This window comes from Festucalex cinctus, chromosome 15, assembly GCF_051991245.1.
Source record: "Festucalex cinctus isolate MCC-2025b chromosome 15, RoL_Fcin_1.0, whole genome shotgun sequence".
NCBI lineage: Eukaryota > Metazoa > Chordata > Actinopteri > Syngnathiformes > Syngnathidae > Festucalex > Festucalex cinctus.
In genome coordinates, this window is record NC_135425.1 from 23,596,386 (window position 1) to 23,622,572 (window position 26,187).

General features: G+C 44.4%; 4 protein-coding genes and 1 long non-coding RNA gene across 7 annotated transcripts in view; 2 read left to right on the forward strand and 3 right to left on the reverse strand.

Annotated features, from left to right (window-relative positions):
* The first annotated feature begins 18 nt into the window (after window positions 1-18).
* Window positions 19-6,206, forward strand: gfm2 (GTP dependent ribosome recycling factor mitochondrial 2). Its single transcript, XM_077498269.1, has 20 exons — window positions 19-367; window positions 440-521; window positions 664-709; window positions 1,211-1,308; window positions 1,404-1,529; window positions 1,945-2,033; window positions 2,124-2,212; window positions 2,300-2,360; window positions 2,667-2,849; window positions 2,960-3,040; window positions 3,397-3,545; window positions 3,662-3,802; window positions 4,217-4,316; window positions 4,395-4,560; window positions 4,640-4,716; window positions 4,908-5,046; window positions 5,111-5,293; window positions 5,376-5,491; window positions 5,569-5,751; window positions 5,855-6,206. The coding sequence occupies exons 1-20, from the start codon at window positions 359-361 to the stop codon at window positions 5,981-5,983; spliced, it is 2,247 nt and encodes a 748-aa protein (XP_077354395.1). The 5' UTR covers window positions 19-358; the 3' UTR covers window positions 5,984-6,206.
* On the reverse strand, window positions 1,379-5,813 carry LOC144002793 (uncharacterized). The gene is made up of 3 exons (XR_013278813.1): window positions 3,635-5,813; window positions 1,942-2,048; window positions 1,379-1,513 (listed from the first exon to the last, which is right to left on the reverse strand). It is a non-coding gene; the product is annotated as an uncharacterized LOC144002793 (long non-coding RNA).
* hexb (hexosaminidase B (beta polypeptide)) lies at window positions 6,182-16,141 on the reverse strand. 3 transcript variants are annotated; one of them, XM_077498303.1, is made up of 15 exons: window positions 15,004-16,141; window positions 12,821-14,486; window positions 12,295-12,449; window positions 11,922-11,987; window positions 11,672-11,718; window positions 11,437-11,547; window positions 11,256-11,357; window positions 10,547-10,679; window positions 9,651-9,831; window positions 9,485-9,571; window positions 9,342-9,414; window positions 7,722-7,902; window positions 6,714-6,804; window positions 6,495-6,599; window positions 6,182-6,414 (listed from the first exon to the last, which is right to left on the reverse strand). In XM_077498303.1, exons 2-15 carry the CDS (start codon window positions 13,105-13,107, stop codon window positions 6,351-6,353), a joined length of 1,683 nt encoding a protein of 560 aa, XP_077354429.1. In that variant the 5' UTR covers window positions 13,108-14,486; window positions 15,004-16,141; the 3' UTR covers window positions 6,182-6,350. The 3 variants fall into 3 exon arrangements, with proteins under 3 accessions (XP_077354429.1, XP_077354431.1, XP_077354430.1); XM_077498305.1 differs by lacking the exon at window positions 7,722-7,902 and adding an exon at window positions 8,448-8,625 and having other exon boundaries at window positions 15,004-15,843; XM_077498304.1 differs by lacking the exon at window positions 15,004-16,141 and having other exon boundaries at window positions 12,821-14,953.
* Window positions 14,189-25,295, forward strand: enc1 (ectodermal-neural cortex 1). Its single transcript, XM_077498306.1, has 3 exons — window positions 14,189-14,477; window positions 17,986-19,794; window positions 22,547-25,295. The coding sequence occupies exon 2, from the start codon at window positions 17,992-17,994 to the stop codon at window positions 19,765-19,767; it is 1,776 nt and encodes a 591-aa protein (XP_077354432.1). The 5' UTR covers window positions 14,189-14,477; window positions 17,986-17,991; the 3' UTR covers window positions 19,768-19,794; window positions 22,547-25,295.
* The window catches only part of arhgef28a (Rho guanine nucleotide exchange factor (GEF) 28a), a 48,686-nt gene continuing 38,826 nt past the window's right edge, over window positions 16,328-26,187 (reverse strand). The window contains exon 27 of the mRNA XM_077498264.1: window positions 16,328-16,491. The gene's annotated coding sequence lies outside the window, so the exon portion shown is untranslated. The remainder of the gene's footprint in view (window positions 16,492-26,187) is intronic.

Consider the following 26,187-nt stretch of genomic DNA (forward strand, 5'->3'; position numbering starts at 1 on the left):
TGATTTAATAAAGATGCATTACTGCTTGTAAAATAGCACATATAATATAAGTGTAAATGATTCAACAAATTAAAAGAAGTCCATTTTATGGAGGTGATCGTACGGAACAGTTCGCGTCGTCTACGTTTCGAGGGGGACGTATTTCGGAAGAGTACCTAATACAAATGTGACTTCTGGAGGGGTGCGCTCAGTGTAAATATTTGCTGTTTTCGTCCAGAATACATTGTTTAAAATATCTATCTTTAGTTTTCCAATGGAAAAGTCATTTCGACCCAGGCTTAGGTGATCTCTCCGACGAGGAGAATGACGAGGAGGTCAAGTGGATATTAATATGCGGCCGTCATTGGACATTTAAAGGATGTTTTGGGTAAGATAGAAACTTTCCGGTCATTTCACTTGCGCTCGTGTTGTGAGACGTTAAATTCGCTGTCCTTTGCAGGTAAAATATTTTCAGGTACTACGGTGGTGCAGTTGGAGACAGAACAGGTTTCTCAAGAGGAGTTACAGCTTTCTTCCTGGTGGTAAGTCATTTAATAGATTATGTTATAGCCATTTTCACTTGTTAATACTACTATTATTATTACTACAACAAAAATAAGTAGAAACCTGGTAGTTTTCTATACATCTGATTGCATAATCCCTTAAATGATGACACTTTTACAGATGATGTGAAATCACTGCGATCTGTGGTCAGCCCGGATGTGTCCAAGTAAGTTTGCTTTTATACGAGTCTCACACCGTGGTTGGTTTATTTTTACGCAGGTATGACCATAAGAAATGAGTATTTTCATTTAAGGCAGAGCAGTTTTACTTTATTATACCTTCTATTTTTTTTTTTTACTACACTTGTTTAACAAAAATACAAATTGTAAACTAAAATTGAGTAATTTTAGTTTGTCGTTGGATCCCTGTTTTTTTGTTTGTTTCGTTTACATTTGTTACATCTTATGACAACTGAAAACAGGTTAAGTACATGTAGTTTTATTTTATTGTACTTCTGTCAAACAATTGGTATCTTATTTTTACACCTGTAATGCTACTAAAACATGTCTATCTTCACAAGTGGATGCGTTTGACTTTATTTTACTTGTATTTTGCACAATGGTTAACTAACTTACAGGCTTATAATGCAGGCTGAATACTTTTACCTTATTCTAGTAACGTCACAGTATTTCTTTTCAACTTGTGTAACTTCGGAAATGTGTCTTAGAATCCGCAACATCGGCATCATGGCGCACATCGACGCAGGAAAGACGACGACCACGGAGAGGATGCTTTACTACTCGGGCTACACGAGAGCGCTGGGAGGTGAGTTTATGGGGTGGAAGGCAAAAAATAAATAAACATTACATTTGGCATCGAGCTGCTATTTTATTTTATAAATTGTGGCGATGCCCTTCAAGATGTGGACGATGGCGACACAGTGACGGACTTCATGGCTCAAGAGCGTGAACGTGGCATCACCATCCAGTCGGCGGCGGTGACCTTTGACTGGAAAGGTCACAGGATCAACCTGATAGACACACCAGGTAGGCTATGCATCAAAGGAGGGAGGAAACTGTTTTCATTTAAAAGTAATGATAATGAAACAATCTTACTGTTGTTAAGCAGTTCTGAATACATTTTATAGATGTTAGGAACAATAAGAAAAAATGTGATGGCCTTGGAAAACATATGTAAACATAAAAGGGTTAAACAAAAAAATAATTCTTAAACCGTAATTAAAGTTCAGCTGTTATTAGTAGACCTTTTCTGACTTCAATCAACTAGTCACTTTTTTTTTTTGCAGTTTCAAAGATACCACAAGATGGCGCCAAAACAATCTATTAAATCAAGCCCCTCTATATTTTTCCCAACGTTTTTTGTCAGGGGGAAAAACAAAACAAAAAAAAACCTCATTAAAATATTACTTTTTATATGTGGTGTGTGTGCGCGCCATACCAGGTCACGTCGACTTTACTCTGGAGGTGGAGCGGGCTCTTCGGGTTCTGGACGGTGCCGTCGCAGTGTTTGATGCGTCTGCGGGTGTCGAGGTTTTCACATTTCTGCTGGAAAAACATTTTACCCCGGGAAAAACAAAAACAAAACTCTTTTATAAAATCTGCTCAATGTGTATCTGTTAGGCCCAAACGGTGACGGTGTGGAGGCAAGCAGACAAGCATCACATCCCGTGTGTTTGCTTCCTGAACAAGATGGACAAGCCCGCAGCCAGGTGAGGGAATGGTCTACTAAATGTTTTTTTTTTTTAATTATTCAAATCGTTACATAAATATATATATATATATTTTTTTTTGGTTAGTCTCAGTTTCTGTTTGGAAAGCATCAGGCAGAAGCTGAAAGCCAATCCAGTCCTGCTCCAGGTAACATTTACGGGAAAACTTTTTAAAATGATTTAAACTTAAAAAAAAAAAAAAAAATGTACCAACATTTTCTCAAGAAATCGTTAGAATCTACTACCGGTATATTTTCTCTGTTATTTATTCAATTGCTCATCCAAGATCATATCTAAATTTACTCATATGAAATCAGTTTTCCTCATTGAAAATTATGTATATATTTTAATAAAGAAAATATTCTACAGTATAATGCAGCAATTAATTGAGGCATCTGTGTGTCTATTAGATCTGAAACCACAATTTGAGGAAATTAGCTCTCCTGCTTTGCAGCTTCCTGTGGGCACAGGAAGGAACTTCTCCGGCGTGGTCGACCTGTTGACCAATCAGAGGCTGATGTGGAAGCCGACGGACGACGGGCGCATTTTTGACACCAGACCTCTTAGCGAGTCCCGGGAGGAGGAGGCAGAGCTCCTGCGAGAAGTCCGCCAGGCCAGAACCGCGTTGATTGAACAGGTGCAGTGTCGTACTACTGAAGTAATCAACCGCATATGCGCAATTAACTATTCAAATCAACTTTTATTCATTTATTTTGGAGCGTAATGTTAATGTATTCTCAATAACAGGTTGCAGATCTGGATGACGAGTTTGCTGAGCTGTTGCTGACCGACTTCAGTGACAATTTTGACGCCGTTCCTGACGTAAAAGTGAGTTATTTTTTGTTGTTGTAAACTAAATAGAAGTTGCCAGCTGCATTGAACAAGCACCTGAACAGAGGAATATACTGCAGAGTTATTCGAGTTTCTTGTTTTACGGTGCATCTTCAATGCAATGCTAAAAATTTAAATTCCTCATGATTTAGTTTCAATTGGACATCTTTTCGAAAAATCCATCTTTTAAGATCTGCTGGAAATCTCCAAGATGGCCACTTCTAACCAAAATGGCAGACTTCCTGATACTTTTTTTTGCAGGTTTACTTAAGATCGATGTCAACCAAATTTTGTTCTCCAGAGTGAAACTGGCGCTATTATTTCTCGCCTGCTTAACAAAGTTTTGTCCTCAGCTGCGAGAGGCGGTTCGACGGGTCACCCTGACCCGTAAAGGCGTGCCAGTGCTCTGCGGAAGCTCTTTGCGCAACAAAGGTGTGCAACCTCTGCTGGACGCCATCACCGCCTACCTGCCCTCCCCTGACGAAAGGCCCCACGACCTGGTGTGAGTCAAAAAATGCTCCCTTCCTCCACTTAACTTCAGCGAACTACATTTTGCTTGTTGAAATTTGAAGGTAAAGATTTGAGACCTACTTGTGACTTGCAAATCCTCTTTAACAGGCGCTGGTACAAGGACGACTTGTGCGCTCTGGCCTTCAAGGTTCTCCACGACAAGCAGCGCGGCCCTCTGGTCTTCCTTCGGATCTACTCGGGAACACTGAGAGCGCAGACGGCGGTGCACAACATCAACAGGAACAACACGTGCGTCCCTACTACAGCTGTGTCAAAGTGTAGTTGCACATTCACGACAGTAGGTGGCAATGACGCTCATTGTCAGAGGAAGTACTTCCGTCTTAGCGGAGGTGTACTTACAATTTTATAGACAAATGAGGAATACTCAAGTATATACTGTCTGTACCTACAAAAAAAAAATACTTAAATACAATAAAGTGTATACACTTTATTACTAGTGTTAATGTTAGCTGCCATTTTTAAATTTAGTTTTAGTCCAGTTTCAATCAATCTCGTCTTCATTAGTCGATGAAAATGCATGCTGATTAAGTCAGTTTATTGTTTATTAATGAGGGTTTTAGTCCAATCCAATGTGTGTTGACGAAATTATTTTTGTTTAGTTTTCGTTGTTAAAATTAACACATTTGTTACATTCCGCTTCAGCGAGAGGATGAGCAGACTAATGGTACCTTTCGCCGACCAACACGTGGAAATCTCCTCTATGACGGCGGGAAACATCGCCCTGACCGTCGGACTCAAGCAGGTGAACTTCGTCGCCGCCTCCCCTTCCTCATGCCCTGCCATCCATATAGTGTAACTGCACGTGCGTTCTCTCTCAAAGGCAGTAACCGGCGACACCATCGTCTCCTCCAAAGCGTCGGCCGCTGCCGCAGCCGCCCGCCGAGCGCAGACGGAGGACCGGACAGGCGTGGTCCTGTCCGGGGTGGAGGTCCCCGACCCAGTCTTCTTCTGTACCATTGAGGCCCCAACCATGGCCAAACAGTCTGGTGAGTTTGCACGTTACGCTGCTTCTTCCACCATTACATGCAATTCACCACCATTTTATTTATTTTTTTAACCACCCAGATCTTGAGAATGCGCTGAACAACCTCCAGAGAGAAGACCCCAGTCTCAAAGTCCGGATCGACCCGGATTCCGGACAGGTATGATCGGCTCAGCCACGACTCCATCGCTTGTCACAGTTTACCCACCCCAAAGTAGATTTACAAATTTGCAATGCAGAAAGTTCCAAAGCTTAGGACACGGCATTAAAATAAGGCTTCCTCAAGCTTGCCCTGCTAAGTGCAGTGTGAAAAGGGCGGGCAACTGAACTTTACGTCATGCCGCCCCTCAGACAATTCTGTGCGGGATGGGAGAGCTGCACATCGAGATCATCCACGATCGAATACGAAGGGAGTACGGCATCGAGACCCACTTGGGCCCTCTGCAGGTGGCGTACCGGGAGACCATCCTCCACCAGGCTTCCGCCACAGGTACGCTTTCAGTCTGGCTTTGCTGCCCGAATGGGCTGCCGTGACCTCCTTTTGATTGCGACAGACACGCTGGACCGCACGGTGGGCGAGAGGAGACACGTGGCGACGGTGGAGCTGGCCGTCCGACCCGGCGAGGACCACGCCGTCGCCTCGTGTCAAGTGGCGTTCCTGGACGAGGCCGCCGGGAACTTGTCGGACGATATGAGGGAGGCGGTGGAGAACGGAGTGCACAGCTCGTACCTCCAAGGTGAGGAGTCTTGACTGTTAAAAGTAGGGCTGCATGTGTGAAATGCTGATCGTATTCCCCATCATTGTCTTCCCTCATCCAGGTCCACTGCTGGGCTCCCCTCTTCAGCGCGTCTCCACACTGATCCAGCGTGTCGACATGGAGGCGGGAACATCTCCGGCGATGGTTTCTGCTTGCGTGTCCCGTTGCATGTTGAAGGTTCGGGAAAATGACACCACACCTTTTTAAAAGGCGACTTGGGCCAACTTCAAAGTTCTGTATTCAACCCCGTGCAGGCCCTGAGGCTGGCCGGTGGTCAGGTCTTGGAGCCGGTTATGTCCATGGAGGTGATCGTGGGCGAGGAACACCTGGGCGCCGTGTTAGGCGACCTGGCCCACAGACGAGGGACGGTCCGGGAAATCCAGAGTCGCCACGAGGACAAGGTGCTGCTGGCCAGCGTGCCCCTGGCGGAAATCAAGGTTAGACCCGAGATCTACGTTTTTTTTTTTTCTATGGAAATAATCCCCATCTATTGGAAAAACTCAACTTATTTTTGGTTTTGTGCTCTCTTTGACGGCAAAGGGCTATTCCACCGTCCTGCGAACTTTGACCTCAGGGAGGGCCACCTTCTCCTTGGAGCTGGACACTTACGAGGCCATGAGCACACAGGAGCAGAACACGCTCGTGAAGCGAATGGCCGGCCTGCTGTGATTGGCTGCTGATTTGGACCAAAGGCGTGGCTAAAACAACAACACTTATCCTCATTAGCGTCACGGGTGAGACCGGAATCTATCCCAGCCAGCATCCCGGATTCAAGCCTGCGACCTCAGAACTGTGAGGCGGATGTGCTAACCACTCAACCGCCATTCTGTCTGAACAGCTGTCAACGATAGATAATAAAACGAAAAGTGTATGCCATGTCAATTTATCAGCATTTGTATTCACAATCAATGGGTCTTACAAATATTACAAAAGAGTGCATTGATCAGTGTGTGCACGTAAAAAAAAAAAAAAAAGGTGCCTTCATCATGCGCTGCCACACTCGATTCCTGTTTTTCCCTCGTCTTCCTCTTTCTCCTCAAACTCCCTTGAACTCATGGGGGCAGTAGCTGGAGAACAACGGCTCGGCGGGGATCCCGCGCCTGACACCGACACGGGAGAAAATCATTCACGCCCTTCTCTTCAAGTGCAAAAAAAAAAAAAGGCAAGCGCGGTTACTCACTCGACCATGCGACAGCGGTGCGAGGACAGCCGGTCGTACGCGTCGTTGACGTCCGTCACGTCCTTGGCGCTCCACAGACGCTCAGCCACGGCGCTGGCACGAGGCCTGGAGGAAAAAAAAAAAGTCACCGTCCGCATATTCCTGGTTCACCATTCGCAAATTCACCAGTTGGAGAGCTATGTCAGTTTGTAGACATTTTCCACAGAGAAATGTCCCTACCAGAGTCGCGGCGTGAGGTTGGTGGCGTCCACGTACTCGCCCCACAAGCAGGCTTCTCCGCCGATCACCAGCTTCTTCTGCGCCTCAGTTCCTATTTGGGGGGAAAAAAGATGGCAGCGAGAGTATTTCACTATGCTGAAGTGACGTGATTGTTTCCTAATTTATTAGCTTTGGTTCGTTCAACAGGCTTACACTGATTTGCACTGAAGCGGTCATAGTATTTGATGCGAAAGTCAATGTATTGGATATCAACTTTTATTTATTTTTATTTTTTTTTATTTTATTTTTTTTTAGAGCTTTTAGAATTGTTTTTTACTTTGGTTAAGTTCTTTTGATACTTTATGTTAAAGATAGCACATTAAGTGTTTTGCTCCACTTAACATACTGTAGAGTTTCTAAAGTGGCTAACAAATTAGCATTTTGTTCACGTGAAATTCAATTTTAGCCATAACTGTGTTTCAAACATGTGAAGTCTTGGTTGGGAGGGTTCTCCACTTTTTTTGTATAAACGTTACACATCCTTAGCATTTTTTTTTTTTTTTTTTTTTTTTTATTGGTCTGTGTGTGTTTGGACTTCGAGTCTGTAATAAAGCTTCATCATCATCATCATCATCATCATAATAATGACTTAATTGCCTGAGTCATCTTTGAGAAGATCTGAATAAAAATAATGTGCATGCTAAAAATGGTGTCATCCAAGTCATGGGAATTGGCAACTAATGAATTGAAGTAACTGGACTCGTATTCCAACACTTGTATTCTGTTAAATTACACCTAGTATGACAATAGTCTCACCCACATGACATCTGGATCTTGGCCTGTTTTACTGCCGTGTCTCCCCTCCATTATTATAATTTTTTTAATATACCGAAAGTAATCATTTCAAATATGACATGGGCAACGTCGATGTCGTCAAAACGGTTTCGAAACTTGAAAACATCCCAAGTCAGAGAAGCTTTGAGGAGCAGCATTTTTTTAGCGTTTGCGCTGCATTTTGCGGACACAAACCCTGGAAGTCCTGCGGGTCGGCCTTGTAATGGCCCTGCCAGTCTTGGCCGTAGGCGATACGGTTCAAGTACCAGGGGGTGGACAGCAGGGTCCGGAAACCCGCCGCGGTGACGTTGGCCATCTCATTCTGGTATTGCTGCTGGGTGCCTTTCCACACGTGGATGAGTGTGTCTGCCTTCAGCTACACAACACACATAAGACAAGCCACCATGTCATAACGTATAGGGGCGTCCCAAGTTTGGCCTTTCCGTCTGACGTACGTTTTTTTTTTTTTTTTTTTTTTTTTTTTTTTTTTTTTAAAGCGCCCTCCCCATTTGAACTGGCCGGTTCTCAACATTCCTTTTCAACTATTACATTTATAACTAAAATAGTAACAAAATTCCTCTGAACGCATGTTTTGCTCCACTTCTGACCCCACGCCAAAGTCCGACTTGTGAACGTGTCACATTATTGACCCTCACGTAAATACAGCTTTAAAAACGGTTAACATACTACAGATTACTCTTGTTCTTGTTGTGAATGTGGAGATCTGCTTCTGCTCATGCTGCAAAAACTGGCCTCAAAAAAAAAAAAAAAAAAGGTTAAAAAAAATTCACAAAATGACAAATATTACAATTAATACATAATCTGCCAATTAACAAGGAAAATTTCACTTGCCGTTTTACAAGCGTAAGCCTGTTGACGAATCCCAAAGCCTCCCACACAACCTCAACCCCCCCGACTGACCGTTGAAGCTGAGCGGTTCCACCTTGTAGTACTTCAGCCAGTCCTGGGTGTAGCTAATATAATCTAGGTACCAGGGCGCCGACAGGATGGTGGTGAATCCGGCCGCCGTCACGTTGTGCATTTCGTCGCCGGAGTCGGCGCCGCCCATCCACACGTGCACTACAGTGTCCGGCTTGAGCTGAAACGTGCCGAGCTTACTGGCGCCACTTCAAACTACACTTTATTGTTAGGTAGCGTTAGAACTGACTGCAAGAATTTCATGATTGGGTCTCATAATAAACATTCAACATGTTTGAGTGACTGTATATTGCTCAAAGTTTGTGCTGTAATTCTTGAGCCTTGGAGTATTTTGACAAATGCATGTTATTAAAGAGACCTGGGAACCATTAAAAACTGGAAAAAAAAAATGTGTCTGCTTTAAAAGCGAAGTCAACCCATTTCTTTTGACAATAATATGTTCTATGCAGCTCCAATAGTCTAACTATGATATTTTGGTTAATATTGCGTTAAGAGGAATATGAGTTATGCAGCAAAATCAGCCGTTTTTATTCATCTCAGGGGGCGGCCATTTTGCTACTTGCTGTCGACTGAAGATGCCATTAATTTTACTCAGGTCTCAGGTAACAACCAATCACAGAACAGCTTCAAAAAACCAGGTGAACTCTGATTGGTCGTTGCGTGAGCCCTGAGCAACTGTGATGTCATCTTCCGTCGACAGCAAGTGGCAAAATGGTTTCCCCCTGAGATGGATAAAATTCTGCCGCATAACTCCTATTCCAAAAATGTAATATTAACCAGAATGTCATGTTTAGACTAGTGAGGTCACATATAATAATATAATGTCAAGAAATGTTTAAGGCTGACTTCCACTTTAAGTGTCAATCCTTCCTTTACCTTCACGCCATTGTCGAAGACCTCCTGCCAGATGATGTAGCCCTTCTTGGTGGAGGTCACGATGTTCAAAAGTCTACATTAAATCACAGATATTGATATTCATTGTCAGACATTGAGCCTGGTGATACATTTTCCATCCCCACCTTTGGATATAGAAAGACTCCAGCTTGCTGTAATTTTTCCCAAAGCCTTGCTGCTCCATGAACTTCTGGATGTCCGGGTTGGACTTCCTGGTAAGGTGAGAAAGATGTCGATTGTAGAGTGTTGCAGGGGGAGACGTTGGTGCATGCGTTTGGACGCGAGTCCCACCAGCAGGTGAAGTCCACCTCATCGCCCCCCAGGTGGACGTAGTCGTCTGGGAAGACGGCGGCCACCTCCTGGAAGAGGCGGCTCATGAAGTCATAGGTGGTGTTGATGATGGGGTTGACTGGGCCGAAGGTGCCTGACGGTTCGGAGCCGGCAAAGCACGGCGTCAGAAGATCTGCTTGTCCTAGAGAGAAGAGGTGGATTTATTCATATTGCGTACTCCAATCTGCAGACTGGTGCTTCCTAACCTTTAAGGAAATAAGGCACATATTTTACATTAGAGAAATCTCTATAATACATTAACAAACAAATGAAATAAATTAATAAATCCATTTTAATTTAACCAATTTCAGCAAATCAACTCAATTTTATTTATATAGGTGCAATTCACAACAAGCCAATACTTGTGTTAAAAAAAAAGAAAAGACAAAAGTACTTACTCAACTCCTGGTCAACAACCAAACGTCTCATACATAACATTGCTTTACGGGATGCAACATTCTATGTCCAAATATGGTCAATTTCATGTTTTTTTTTTGGGGGGGGTGCATATTGATACTATTGGCACGTTCCTACATTCTCAGTTTTTTTTTCTCCATATTAATACAAAATGAAAGCATTGAAAATAGCTTGAGAGCAAATTTATTTGCACTTCTTAAGTGGTTGAATTGTCTGAGAAATGTAAAACTGCGCCCCTTACCTCACAGTGTGGTAGCCAAACGGTTATTATGTCGCCTCAAGATTGAAAGTCTTTATTTTTTTTTACAACAGGCCAAAATAGTTTCATTAGATAAATCTGAGCAAGCCGGTTTTGTTAAAAAAAAAAAAAATAGTGAGCTATAACGCTTTGCTGGTTTACTGTATAATGCCGAGTATGGTGGCTGACTAGGGACACCAACCTTTGCCCCAAGACTGCGTGTGGCCTGGAGTGTCAAATTCTGGGATGACGCGGATGCCTCGCAGGCGAGCGAATTCGATGATCATCTTCACGTCGGATGGCGTGTACACGTGGGTGTACGGGTGGTACGCCCCCTGCGGTGCAAAGTTGTGCACAACTCGTGTTGTGAAGCCACGCCTGCCAAATCCAGACTGGCCAATCACACTGTAGCAGACCACGCTTTAAACAAAATGCAACATTATGCGACCAACATGAGGCCGCGTCTTAATATCCTTGGCATGTAAGAGATTTGTTAGCTAGCCTACTAAGTCTAACTACTTAGCTCATTAACAAAAACGCTAACATTGGCAGCTGATATGAGGCCTGGCTTTTATAGCATTGGTGAGTTTACAGTTGGCTCTTAACTTAGCTTGCTAACATTGCTAGTGTCATGGATAGCATTTATGCTTCATGTCACTCAGTACCTTAACATTTTTATTTTGGGTGAGTTATGTAGCTAGCCTTGTTAGCTCACTAGACTCATTAGCTTAGCCAGGTAGCTTTAAGGCAGGATATCTACATGTGGTATATCTATTTAGGGTGATAGTAGTGAGTTAAGCTAACAAGGCTGACATCTTAGCTTGTTACTCAAAATGCTTACATTCGGAAAGCAGTATGAGGTAGTTCCAAACGAGGCTAGCTATTCAATGTAAACTTCATAGATTGCTGACCTTCTGGCTGAGGCCCGGGAATGTTCGGCTCAGGTACGGAAACGATTGATCGTCAACGATGTGCCAGTGGAACACATTAAACTTGTTCATTGCCATTGTTTCCTGGAGTCGTGGAAAAAACAAAATATGCTTGAATAAAAAGTTAGCAACTTAATTTTTACCGATTTTCCCCCCAATGTACCAGATTGGCCAGAATGACTTTGACAGGTAGGAAGTGTCGGGAGGTGTCCAACAAGATGCCGCGATGTGCAAACCGGGGGAAGTCGCTAATTGCGGTCCAATTGACAGTTTTCTGGAAGGACAAACACAAAGCTGAATGACATGAATTGTGAACAACTGGAAATATCAAGAACACATGATAAACACAAATTGTGACCATTGATTTAGTAATATTATGAGTGGCAAAGTCCACTTACAGCCCCGAATTCATCCTCGTACACCAACTGACTGAATGTTTCCAGACCTAAAAACAGACAAAAAGAAGTCTTGACTGGAGAAGAATTAAAAGTTTGCACAACAATTATTTCATTTTATTTCATGTCAACCATTTTGACGCAATAGTTGTTTTGGTTACAAAGTCATCTTTTTCAGTGACAAAATTTCAAGATTCAGCAAGTTTGATTGAGAAATAACTCGAAAATAAATAAGCAAAAAATATTAGCATACCATGCAGGGCGCCCCAGACTTTTGGCGCTTTCAGGATGGCAAAAGGCTGCTCCACCAACAGTTCATCTGAAGACACAAACATGTTTTCTTTTTAGTAGTGTCATCATGTGACAATGTGTAAGCACTTTGAAAAGGTTTATAGTGCACTAAAGTGATTAGAAGGAAGAAAAGGGTGCCAGTAATAGACCATACAACAGGAAATTGAACGCATTACAACATAAACATAGTCCCACTCTGTCCTGTCCTGGCTGCTAAGTAGGCCTACAAATATGGCTGTCGCGTCAACACACACATAAAAGAAAAACATAATGTATGAAAAATTTGCCTTTGAGTGGCTATTAAGCAACTGTAAGTCAATGATTGATGAACTTACATGACTCGTCTGATGTCACACTGGGGTAATGGTCACATTCCGGATTTGGGTCTGTGATCAAAACCTGCAGTCCCATCAGTACAGGGAAGTCAGTCCACTTGTCTTGTGTGCGTGGCCATTTGGTTTTAACCCCGCCAAAAATGTACTTGTAGTACCTGCAAAGGAAGAAACAAAAAAAAACAAAAAACAAAAGAAAGAAAGAAAAGAGGGTGAGAGTCAGTGTTCCACAACACAAATGTGTTGATATGACAAAAAAATTACTTAGTTATTTGAATCCTATGTTTACGAGTAGTGAGAAGTAAGTTAAAGTAACTATTGTACAAATACTTTGTTGTAAATTGAGCACCCGAAAGTTTACGAAGTAGAATTTGCATTTCATGACATGATTTTCCAGGTATCTCCCAAATTTGAAGTATTTGTTCTTTGATATTGTGCTACTCAGGTTTTTCTGGTACCGTTTCCATTAACAACATAAAGTATTTTCTGTCAAACAACAATTATGAAACAATTAAAAACCGATTATCACCTCCTGTAGGCGTTCTGTAGGATGTTACAGCTCGGCCCCGCCGACGACGCTTTGCCGTCGAAGATTTGAAAGCTGGCGGCTGCTAACTTGAACGACACGTCATAGGTGTCCACTCGCTGGGGTAGCGGCCACAACGACCCCCATTTGGAGGGCTGCCGGTACCGGGCGAGCTCTTCGTCGAGAGAGGTGTCCTGCCGGCGGCCCCAGCAGGAGGACAAGGCCGCCAGCAGGACGACTACGGTGAGGGAAGAAAGCATGCTCAGCCGAAATGACAGCAAGAAAGTCATGTGAGACACCGACCGTAAACAGCAACCGGTTAACGTCCAATGGGCGGCGCCAAAACACACATACGGAAGTAACTTTGCGGAAGTGGAAGGTAGATTTAAAATTTAAAGGGACACTGTTTCTTTTCTTCTTTTTTTCTCTCTCCCGCTCGTCAACAAGTGTATTACTCCTCATTTTGTCGTTGTGTCATTCTCACCTCATCGTCGACAAGAGCATTTTTGTGAAGAAACTAATAAACGTATTTTTGTGCGTCACTTGATTTGATTTTACCTACGTGCGATGTTTCAGTTCATGCTCTGAAGACATTATCCACTAGGTGCCACTGTTGTTCCATATTTCAGTTTTTAAAGGCTTGAGATGAATTAAATTTTGTGCATACAAAAAGACAGTTGCACACTTCACCGTACAACTGTCCCAATTAGCCAATTAGTTAACCCCCCCCCCCCCAAAAAAAAAAGAAAATACAGTAAATGCTCCATCCAAACTCAAACAATATACCTATACATTTCTGATATGCTAGTAGATATTCTGTGACATTTTTCTTTTCTAGCAGAAGCCTGAAGGTTTTTGGCTAACTGTTTGCTATTTCAAAATATTCATAATCACTTCCACCGTTAAGGCCTGTAGCTGGGCGGAAAAAAAGGGCCCCAAAGTATGATTTTGCCGCCGTGTTATTTTAGTGAAGTTTTGTTTGTGCCACTAGTCGGAATAATTTCCAAAAAGTTCAACCTTGGTATTAATCGGACCGTTTCATGTGCGCTTGGTTGATTTTTTACAAATAAAATGCACATTATGGTTTTTCTTTCCAACAGGCTCTTCCCGCAAAACATGAGCTCATCAGTTCCCAGTACAAAACCGGAAGTGATAGATTTATGAACACCACGCTTGTAAGCAAATAATGAGATGAATGGTGTGTGCGTATGTGTGTCTTTTAAAATTAAACTACCGCATGTTTTGTATTTTTTACATGCCAACACCCCTCTCCATCTCTCTCCCGTTCCCACCTGATTGGCTCCACGGAGGTATCCAAGTCCCGCCCCTCGCCACAACCCCGCCCAATCAGCCCAAAGCACTGAGGCGAAGCCCCAGCCAGCAGCCGAGCGCAGCCAGTCCCAGGCAGCTGGACAACAAGAGAAGAACCTCCAACCCGCCGCCACCACCAACTCATCATCATCACCTCCAAGATCCCGTTCTTCTTAGTGCGGACCTACAAGTCACGTCGCAGAGGACTGGTCCGGGATTGAGCTCGGTGGGAACGGGACAAGAAGAAGCGGGGAGAGGCAAGCGCGGCGGCCGCATCGTGGCTCTCTCACCGCGGGTATGTCCGAGGGATTCCACGGGCGAGGTTGAACTCCTGCGTTCCCCCAAAGAGGTAAGGTATCTGAAAAAAAAACAAAAAAAAAAACATGTTTCTACTGCATATAGCATTATTACAACCAGATAGAGAGCACGCAGCAATATGCACACGATGCACTATATAAAATGTAGTATAGAATGCAATAGGAACAAAGAGCAGCCATGAGAAGGAATTAATCAAATATTTAGTCATGTAATAACACGCAGGAAATGTTAATATTCTGACCAAATTTTGATGGACAATACATTCAATAACATACTACTATACAGTAGACCCAAACATTCCCTTAAATTTATTAAGCTGATTATCATATGTCGTTATTTATACTTTATGCATATTTCATGCATGAATATCCAACGTTTAACTGGATAGAGTTTGTAAGATCCTTTAGAGTGGTGCAAAAATATTGACGACTAAATATCAGTGTAACAGGGCAAAAATGTAAACACTGTATCATTATCATCATAGCTAAATCATTCAACTCATAATCTACTTAAAACTCTAAATATGGCCACGATGTGATTAACTCAATTTCACATACTGTACAGAGCAGGTGGTTACACCACGTTGGTTATTCGAAAATGATCCATATTGCATCCAACCAAGGTCTATTGTGCTTGTCCTCTGAGCCGCAGGTTGAGTTGGAGTCTTTCCCAGCTGACTTTGGGCGAGAGGCGGGGTACAGCCTGGACTGGTCAACACCCAATCAATCACATAAGCAAACACATTCACATAAAAATCTATGGACAATTTAGCCGTCAATGACGCCAACATGCATGTTTTTGGAATACGGGCGTACCCTGAAAAAAGATACGCAAGTACGGGTGATGCATTTGAATTTTACAATTACAATTTTATCATTTTGAATTGCGCAAAAATGTATCCCTCGATGTGATTTTGAGCCAGATTATCCATGTGTGTTTTAATGAAGTTCACTAAATTGAATTCAGATGTGATCCAGATTGAGCATTTAGAGGCAATATAAACAACACAGTCAGGTCTCTTTTCATCCATTAAGACCATTCTTTGACATGTTTATTCAGCCTTGGTGGAGGTCTGAGCTGTGTTTGGATCCTTATTGAAACAACGCCGATTTGTTTTGGTATCGTAAACGGTTTGACAATTCCTCCTGTGCTCTATGCCAGCAGGCAGAAGCAATTACCGGTAAATGTGCTTGCATTAGACCACAGAAGGTACAATTGACAATGAAACAAACAATTAACGTTAATTGTATCCACCTGTTGCCAGGCATACAACAGAACAATAGCTTTGTGTTCAAAATAGTTCTAAATTACACAGTGACTCAGTACGTTTGTGAGCAAATTAAGACCAGATCATCATTTCAATATAACCCAAGTTATAAGTAACCTACATTTTGATGTCGTGGTAAGACTGCTTTATACGACAAGGACATAATCATCACCTTGGGTATCGGTACGTCCTGGGAGAGAAAGTGATGTGTTGTTAATGGCTTTCCAAGACAAAAAAAAAAAATGGCGACATCAGGTGTCGCTGGCGAGTAAATGAGGTTTTCGGCTGACGCATGTACACCGACAGCTGGCCCGAGACGTTAAATTAGATCCAGAGGAGTTTTGATGCAGATCGGCGGCCGCCGCGTCCTCGCTTTTTCCTTTTTGTCTCTTCCAAGTGGCCCATCTGATCCCCATGTTTACTCGAGAAGAAACTTCCCCTGCCCCCCTCTCCCCTTCACATTCCCATCCCTCTTCCTGAGTCCGTGATTGTGGACACCTGGCAATGATTTCAACTTAAGTTTACATCCAGCCAGGCCTCAGATGGAGGCCAGAGGCTTTTTCGCTGGGGCTCTCCCTGTGTTGTTTGTTGGCATTTGTGGCTTATTATTCGAGAATGATAATCCGAACAGAAAAAAAAAATAATGGTTTGTTACTCATTACTTACATGTATTCCGCCATACATTCAGAAAAGTCATCGGCTGTGCATTTAAAAAGGACCTTGGTGAAGCGGATGCTTGGTGATTGTTAGGATGAGCTCATGGCTCCATTAGTCATGTCTGAGGATGAGAAAACAAACCATGATTTAAGTAATTATTTACAGAATAACCGCCCCACCCGTGACTTTGAACAACATCAAACCCAAAAGAAACAAAAGACAAAAAAATTGATCGGTTAGCACAGAGCGTGGGAACAACACTTAGTCACGGATTGTTTTGTTTTTTTTCTCTTGGGAAAATCTGGAAATTATTGCCATCGATGAAGAGTCATGGCGGCTGTTTGGACTTGGTCACTTGCGTTTGTGAAATATGAACTAAGCAGCAAAATCCACCCGTTTTTCACCATCTCAGGGGGCGGCCATTTTGCCACTTGTATGAAAATGACATCACAGTTGCTCAGGGCTCAATTGTCACATGACCAAACGCAGAAAACAGGTGACCCGTGATTGGTCATGACCAATCATGGCCTGAGCCCTTGTGCACTGTGATGTCATTTTCATTGGATGGATGGATGTTTAGCAAACCAAGTTAAGTTATTCTGTTACTTTCTTACTCTGACCTGACAATCAAGCGTGATTTCACCAGGAAGCCGTCTTCTAAATGAATAATTAGGTCAAAAATTGGAGCAGTCTGCGTGTGGTTGTCGTCTCAGTTGAGCCAGAGGCCGCAAGGTGACGCGTCGTCGGCTCGTCGCCACTGGAATGCAACCAGTCCTGTCAGGCCGATGTTTTTGCGCTTTGTTTGATATTTCCTCCCGAGCACGGATGCTCACTATGACGTCTTCATCTGGAACGTGAAAGTCAGCTGGCGTAATGTGTGCAGGAATACGTGAACATTTTAAGTCAAATTATTATCGGCGATTTGTTCACGTACTGTTTTTCATTTCACAAAAGTCCCTGATTGAGGAAAATTCAATTCAAATTCAAAAATCATTTATGTATCATTGACTGTTCTGACAGGCTATCTGTTATTATTGTTTGTTCTATATTTGCAGTTTGAATTATTAATATAGGCAATTGTAAACATTTACATGGGTGTCATGTTTTGCTATTCGCTGCAGCGCTCGTTCTCTACCCAGCCGATTACCATATTCAATCCATTGCATCCTGTCTTCACATGCTTGTTGCCATTAAAGCTCTTGTTAGCACCCCCCCCCCCCCCCCCCCCCCCCCCCCTCAAAGCTAACAAGCTACTGTGTGAACTTTTACTGCACGCATACCTGGAATGCCAGCAAGTGAGAAAACCACTCATGCGACACGTCAAACCTAATCGTTGACTGACTTGTCATAGCTGGAATCCCGGGCATCTCTTTCATGCGTCGACCTCGTCGTCACCCCAATTTGTTTTGGTGCTTGGAATTCTCGGGAGACGACGCCATCCTCGCAGTTTTCTGAGAAATGTTCACGCAATGACTGTGACCTTTAGGATTTTGAGAGTTGATGATGCAAGTGAGCCAAGGCAGGTGACTTGCCTTCTTCGTCATTTGTTACTAAGTAGAGTATCACCTGTATCTGATTTTTAATTTTTTTTTTTATCCCCTTGTTTTATTTCCAGGATTCAATGAAAATGTCCGTGTGTGTCCATGAGAACCGGAAGTCCCGGGCCAGCACCGGCTCAATGAACATCTACCTGTTCCACAAGTCATCGTACGCCGACAGCGTCCTCATGCACCTGAACTCCTTACGGCAGCAGCGTCTGTTCACCGACGTGCTTCTCCACGCCGGCAGCCGCTCCTTCCCGTGCCACCGTGCCGTCCTTGCCGCATGCAGCCGCTACTTCGAGGCCATGTTCAGCGGCGGACTGCGTGAGAGCCAGGCCAGCGAGGTGGACTTCCACGACTCGGTCCACCCGGAGGTGCTGGAGCTGCTGTTGGACTACGCGTACACGTCGCGGGTGGTCATCAACGAGGAGAACGCAGAGTCGCTGCTGGAGGCCGGCGACATGCTGGAGTTCCAAGACATCCGCGACGCCTGCGCGGAGTTCCTCGAGAGGAACCTTCACCCGTCCAACTGCCTGGGGATGCTGCTACTCTCCGACGCCCACCAGTGCACCAAGCTGTCGGAGCTCTCCTGGAGCATGTGCCTCAGCAACTTCCCCGCCATTTGCAAGACTGAGGACTTCCTCCAGCTGCCCAAAGACATGGTGGTGCAGCTTTTGTCCCACGAAGAGCTAGAGACGGAGGACGAGCGGTTGGTATATGAGGCCGCCCTGAACTGGATCAACTACGACCTGGAGAGGCGCCACTATGACCTCCCAGAACTCCTTGGCACGGTCCGTCTAGCCCTCCTGCCAGCCATCTTTCTGATGGAGAATGTCTCCACCGAGGAGCTGATCAACGCCCAAGCAGGGAGCAAAGAGCTGGTGGACGAGGCCATCCGGTGTAAGCTGAGGATCCTGCAGAACGACGGCGTGGTCAACAGTCAATGCGCCCGACCCCGGAAGACCAGCCACGCCCTCTTCCTCCTCGGAGGCCAGACCTTCATGTGTGACAAGTTGTACCTGGTGGACCAGAAGGCCAAGGAGATCATTCCCAAAGCGGACATTCCCAGCCCGAGGAAGGAATTCAGCGCCTGCGCCATCGGTTGTAAGGTGTACATCACGGGAGGGCGGGGCTCAGAGAACGGCGTCTCCAAAGATGTGTGGGTCTACGACACGGTCCACGAGGAATGGTCCAAAGCGGCACCCATGCTCATCGCCAGGTTCGGCCATGGCTCTGCAGAACTCAAACACTGCCTGTACGTGGTCGGCGGTCACACGGCGGCGACCGGCTGCCTCCCCGCCTCGCCGTCTGTATCACTCAAACAAGTGGAGCAGTTCGACCCGGCGGCCAACAAGTGGACCATGGTGGCGCCCCTGAGGGAGGGTGTGAGCAATGCGGCAGTTGTCAGCGTCAAGCTCAAGCTCTTCGCCTTTGGGGGGACCAGCGTCACCCACGACAAGCTGCCCAAGGTGCAGTGCTACGACCCCCAGGAGAATCGGTGGACCGTGCCGGCATCCTGCCCGCAGCCGTGGCGCTACACCGCGGCCGCCGTCCTCGGCAACCAGATCTTCGTCATGGGTGGCGACACAGAGTTCTCAGCGTGCTCGGCCTACAAGTTCAGCAGCGAGAGCTATCAGTGGACTAAAGTGGGCGACGTGACGGCTAAGCGCATGAGCTGCCAGGCGGTGGCGTCGGGGAACAAACTGTATGTGGTGGGGGGCTACTTTGGCACGCAGCGCTGCAAAACTTTGGACTGCTACGACCCCACGCTGGACGCATGGAACAGCATCACCACGGTGCCGTATTCCCTCATCCCCACTGCCTTTGTCAGCACCTGGAAGCATCTGCCTGCCTGAAGACCTGCTCTGGCCTCATTCCTTAAGGTGCGTCCAGAGGTAGAAAATTGTGTAAAATAAACAAACCTGCACACAAAATAGTTTCTCCACTTATAAAACTTCCAAAGTACTACTACTCATAGTAGTGTTGTAGTTCTTGAGATCGGTCTTGGTCTTTAAGACCAATCTTTAAGCATCTCACTTTCGGAATCGAAGGTATTTTACTTAGTCTCAGGACAAGGCGGACTATGGATTTTTGATCAAGAACGGTCGAGACCAGGTCAGTACTACTCTTAACAGTGAGAAACGCAGAATGCAGATCATGCTGCGGTGTCCAAAAGTCGTGGTCTTTTCTTGCTCATGTCCTCCAGAAGTCTTGGTCTTGTCTCTGTCTCAATACTTTAGCCTCAATAATGTCTTGGTCTCGGTTGGTGTGGTCTTGACTATAACACTAGCTCATATTCTTAGTTCCAAAATCAGAAAATTTTGTGGATGTATTGTCTATTATTATAACAGGTTGCACGAAAAATCCTCAAGGGCCCGTGCCCTAAATTGACCAGGAAATCAGCCATTTTGGTTTGAAACATTTGGATTTCAAATGCTTTGTGTGGAGAATGCAAGCCCTTCAGAACTCAATCGTTATCTTCATTCCTTCTAATTGTGCTTCCGTGCCCTTGTGTACCGGAATGCAGTGAGAAAACCCAAAAGATGTGCGGTGGGATACAATGTGGTCGCCAGTGTTGGTACGACCACGCATTACTAGAATTCTTTGTGTGGGAATTAGAGTTCAGCAATGTGGGAATATCGTGAGTCTCAATCCTCAAGACCTTTGAATTCAGGCCGGCTCTTCTTGGACTCTTTGTCCAGGTTCTTTGGACATCCCGAGGAATGTCACTTCTTAAGGCAAGCGAGTGGCGGGAGGTCCTGGGAGGATGGGGGCTGACCAAGGCTTTTGCATACGTTAGTTAAGTGACTGCAGGGACGTGCCAGAGGACAGAGAGGGTAATTGAAGTAGAATAGGATACTTTCATTGCTCCTGTGGGGGAGGTTACTCCTAGCCGGTTGGCCAATTAGAGGGAGGGGGGCGCACGCCAGCGGTCAGCAATGCCTGGGCCGGGCTAATCCACTCTCCGTCGCCTCCCTTTGATGAGGTCACGCTCCCGGTGGCGGGCCGAGGAGAAGGCCGCCCCGTTGGGAAACATTCATCATGGCTAACCGCTGCTTGCTGGGCTTCAACGGTTCCATAGGGTTCACATTTTTGGGGGCGGTTTTCACGTTTGGGGGGGGGGGGCTTCTACAGGGTACCTTGGCTTACTTTGAATTAGCTCCATAAGTGCCTGCACAAATGTGGATGAAGCAAATCTTTCATCTTTGGCAATGCGCTACACTCACTCACAAGTGTAATTCAGTGGCTCTGTAATGAAGTGCTGCCTTCACCAGTGAAAAATAAGCACGTTTGTTCTATAGTGCTGGCCCCAAAAGCCACGTTTCCACCAAATCTAAGTTCAGTCTGCTACTTGGGCGGAGTGGCGGTAGCTACATAAACAGTGCCGCATGTTAGCATACCATCAGGACACAGCATGTAATCCACCTACTAAAGCAAGAAAATAAACATGACACAGTATATCATAACAGTTTTGAACCCTCCTTTCATCGCAATATTATATTTTTTTAAAAGGATACTTCACTTATTTTAGCCCATTATAGCAATAAAAAAAAATAATATTTTGTGTGTAATTAATTTGATACTTTTTTTTTCACGTACAATTAGTACCTTTAAATAAATACTCAATTAAAGTAGGCATGGGCAAGTAAATGATATGAGGATATATCGGTCTTATGTAAGGTATCAGGCACTCACGGAGGCTAAAGTCATTAAGAGTAAATCCTTCTTGGCAGATGTTTGCACTATGCTGCAGCCGATTGACACATCAGCAAATCATCTGCGTTTGAAAGCTATTTATTGTGTACGTAAAATGAAATTTGAATGAAAACAAACTGGTATGGAACATCGCTAAATGAAAGTATAGCTCTAAAGTGAACTGCGCTGCCCTGCCCTGCCCGTGCTTTCTTTCTGACCTCCTTCTCAGCCGCGATGATGATGAGCGGCCTCGACGTAGGAGGCGCTCCGGTAGCCGACAGTCGCCCCGGGCACAGGGTGGGGGCGGGCAGGCGGCATGGCGCGAACCCGTCGCCCACACATGGCTGCCAGCTCTTGACAACGAGGCGTGGGCGAGCATCCGTCGCGTACGCGTCCTCGCCGGATAAAGCCTGGGAAGCGGCTAATGGCGCGGGATTACTCCCTGGCTCAAAACAGTCTCCGAGGGCTTTAATCCTGCCACTTATTTAAACCTCAGCTGGCCTTTTGTGTGCGCCACGGTTCAGGCTGACAGCTTGCTCGCCGGGGAAAGGCAAGTTGCAAAGGGCGGGAGGGGAGATTGCAATAAAAAAAAAAAAAAAAAGTCTTTCTTCCCGAGCATTCGCCAGCGATGCCGTTCAGACTTTATGGAGCTCCTCGTTGGCCTGACCGAGCCGGGTGAGGCTTGTTAAAAGTTCATTGTGAATTTATATTGCACATATTCGTACCAACGCTCCCATTATTGGATTATAAATTCAAGAAAACACCAAGATACAAACAAACATACATGTAGGCGAATTTAAAGTGAAAAAACGTATTGAAAATATTGATTTATGGTTTTATGAATCGATATAGGCAAGACAGGACCTCATCCTCGATTTCGAGGACTGCCTGTGTTTTGACATATTTTTAAAAATCCTCTTTTTTTCTGTTCTCTTCCAGATCTCCTCCGGGTTTTTTCTTTGTTTTTCCATCATCTACTGAACTCCCGACTGTGGCGAGGCGCTCCAAGAGAAGACCTCCGAGATGGACGCTCGACCAAAAATAAACCAAAAAACAGAAAAAGAAAAAAGAACCAAACGGGCTCACGTGGCACATTTTGATCTTTTTTTTTTCTTTTTTTTATTCTGGACGACAGCAGAGGCTGCAGTGTCCAGCATGTGTTTGGACTGAATGCACACAAAGCTCTTCATCCGCTAATAAGCTCCTTCCTTTGACCCCCCCCAACCCGGCTTATGATGATGCATGGAGAGCTGATGGCCGAACTTTTGTGGGGGGGGGGGGGGGGGGGGGGATAGACGCCTTGTTTTGGGGATGCCGCTTATTGCCGCTGATGCTGCTTTTTCACACTGCGAGTGCTGACTTGGCGCAATGAGTTTGTCATAACGTGTTCAACTTGCCCTTTCATTGAAGTAGATGGTTGCCGTTTAATGCCGCAAGAGTTTTTGCTGTGTAACACGGCGAGTTTGATAAGACTCCCCCGGTGGGTATTTGTATTGAAAATGGATATTTATTGGAGGTTTGAGGGGGGACGGAACAAAAATCAATAGTTTGACAGTAGGTAACTACAATCCGACTATTATGGATTTTTTTTTTTAAATGCAGATTCCAATATTTGGCAGAATAAAACTGTAACCGATTAATCGGCCGATTAATTGGGAAAAAACTATAATGGCTAAAATAAATTATTTTGGCCCCTTTATGCTTACACAACAAAGATATTAATTACAGGCAGAACATTTGACAGTTAAATTTTATATCGTGTCCTTCAGTATTGTTTTTAACTTAACAGAAAAGTTGGCAAAAATCGCCACATTTTTTTTTGTCCCCAATTTGTCAATGTTCGGCCAAATCTGGCAAGCAATTTATATTTTTTTTCCAAAAAAATTTGAACGTTATCTTACGAATAGATTTTAAAAAAACAACATAAAAATCAGGCAATTTTTATATTAAAACATATTTTATTATAACAGAACATTTTTTGTTGATTTAAAAAAAAATGTGAATGTTATCGTGACAACAGAGGAAAAATTTGCAAAATTATTTTTTTTGCAGATTTTAAAAACTATATATTTTAATGTTATAACAATTGAGAAACAATAGCAAAAATAAGCAATTTTTTGCTTATTTTAAAACATTTTTAATCTCAAAAAGAGAGAAAATTTGAAAGTAAAGTTTGAATGTTACTATCTTCGAGAAAAAAAAATGCAAAAATCAGCCGTTTTTTTTGCTGAATTAAAAAAAAAAATATTTCAATCTTATCCGAACAACAGAAAAATTGGCAAACGTCGGCAGATTTTTAAACAATGTTTAAATATTATCTTTGTTTTATGTTGTAATCTTTGTTGGAGCGCCAATATTGACTGATTAAATTGGCTGGTTGATTAATCGGCTGGGACCTCGTAATTATGTTAACCAGGAGTCAGCTATATTATGTGGACTGGGAAGGCAGTTCAACTTTGACAGTACTAGCATGTCAGACAGTAGACAAAATTTCGGGATATTCCCGAACGGCCAGTCCATTCCGCACGTGTTTACATGTGGCGCAGGTAAATGACAGACTAGCTCCTGTCACATGAAAGCATTTGACCAAAGGGTCCTCATTTGGAATAATTTGAACGGGCAAGTGTGCACATATCCCCGGCTCATGCTACATACACCATGCGAGCAAGGGATGCAAAAAAGGACAAGATGGGGACAGGGCAGGGTGTAACGGAGACAATGGGAGGACAGTCCAGGAAGTGGAACGGGCTGGTTATCTCAGCAGATATGATTTCATGCTATTTATTTCCCATCTACCTGCTTGAACTGTGGCTTGTGCACGCTTAATGAGAAGGAGGAGGAAGCTCAGATTACCCACAGCGTGAGGCTGCGAAGGCCGCGGGGGGTCGAGCGAAAAGAATTCCAACTCAGCTTTGCGAAAACTTAAATCATCAGCCCCCCCCCCCCGCCAACTCCCTGAAAAAGTGCGACAATTAGCCGCGGCGTCACGTGATGATGACCAGCGCTGACTAACGGCCGGCGAGGCCAAGAATGCGGCCGTTCTCGCAGCTGTCTGTGGGGCAAATGGGCGGGGGGTGCGCAAAGGGAGGCTTCCCGGTTAACTGCAGTGATAAAGCCCCCCTCCCATTTTAAAACAAACTCGACACTTTTGTTCACAAAGCTCAACATCCTTACTTTAGGTTTTCCAAGAGCTTCAGGAGATCGTATAAAAGGCAAGACGGGAAACATTTTTGTTCAATATGTAACGACATCACTGCGGCTTACCACATTAAGATACTTGATAACGGCAACGATTACTTTTCAACACAAAACTGACCAACATTTTGTTCATGTCAATAAGAGTAAAAACACAACTTGATGATAGTAAACATCTTCCTTTTCCCTCTCCATTCAATTTGTGAGCGCTCTCACGTTGTTTTAGTCGGCTTGCAAGAGCTTTGGCACCCATGATAAGGTTTTTTTGCTTTTATCCCGACGAATATTTATACGCGGATGTTCCCGAAGACCAAAAAAAATGTGAGAATGAGGCCACGTGTCGCTCATCGAGCCTCGTTTTGTTGTCTCGGATGTCATGAGTCATTCCAATTTTATGGCATTATTTTGTACATTTTTCTTTTTTTTTTTTTCACAATGTGAAATCCATGGCTGAATAAACATTGAGAGTTTTTTCCTCTTGGCTGAACAGAAATTGTGTGCGCGTGTTTGTCATTGCATATTCAGGTGAAAACTTAATTTATGGCATTTTTTTAAGGATGTTAAAAAAAAACACGGCAAAATCTGTCGCTGGTTTTGCTTCGCGCGCGAGAAGAGCCGCATACTTTCCCTTTCTCTGGCGAGTCACCTTGGCAACCATTATCTGCAAACTGTGGGGGCTGGAGGAGAACATGAAATCTTAAAAAGCACCCCCCCCTGCTTCCTCCACCTCCCCTTCCTCTCACTTCCCTCCTTTCTCACTTCACATTTTTTTTAATCACTACATTGAAAACACAAAAAAAACCTCATCCAATCGTCGCTTCCTTGCGTGTTTACATTCCTGGACCTGACGCCGGTTTGAGAAACACCAGTTTGACTGGATCCTGACACTCACGAACCCATAAACGGTCGCGCGCGGGGGGTGGTAGCTGGGTGGGCGGGGGTCCTTTGAGGCTTGTTGGGGGCGCTAAAGAAATAAACAGTCTCAGTGTGGAGATGTTGCAACGAGACACTAAAATGATCTTTTCCTCCTCCGGTGTGTGTGTGTGGCCCGCAAACAAAGGCTGACATTTAAGTTGAAATGTGGGGGCGCTGTGTGTGGGAGCCCCACATTTCACCCGCCCCCCCACCAGAGCCGTCACATCAATCACGACAGGAAGTTGAATTTCCTGTCCGGCAGGAAGCTCGACTTATTCCCACACAGCGAGGCCACGCCGGCGCTCTCCGACACGTCCGCAAAGTCCTTTGGGTACTGCGAGCTCCACATGTGACCCACTATGATGAGAAAAAAAACAAACCAAAAAAAAAAAAAAAACTAAGGATGCATGTTTGCCGTCTTGTGGCGAATTTGTTCTTCGAACTGAAATTCATTCAAAAGGAGGAGACTC

Coding starts and splice junctions, on each gene's coding strand:
- gfm2 (XM_077498269.1), top strand. Junction 522..663: donor TTACAGCTTTCTTCCTGGTG/GTAAGTCATTTA, acceptor ACACTTTTACAG/ATGATGTGAAATCACTGCGA. Junction 1,309..1,403: donor CTACACGAGAGCGCTGGGAG/GTGAGTTTATGG, acceptor ATGCCCTTCAAG/ATGTGGACGATGGCGACACA.
- hexb (XM_077498303.1), bottom strand. CDS start 13,107: ATGACTTTCTTGCTGTCATTTCGGCTGAGCATGCTTTCTTCCCTCACC. Junction 6,805..7,721: donor CGACCCGCAGGACTTCCAGG/GTTTGTGTCCGC, acceptor CCCCCCAAATAG/GAACTGAGGCGCAGAAGAAG. Junction 6,415..6,494: donor CACCGCTGTCGCATGGTCGA/GTGAGTAACCGC, acceptor TGTCGGTGTCAG/GCGCGGGATCCCCGCCGAGC.
- enc1 (XM_077498306.1), top strand. CDS start 17,992: ATGAAAATGTCCGTGTGTGTCCATGAGAACCGGAAGTCCCGGGCCAGC.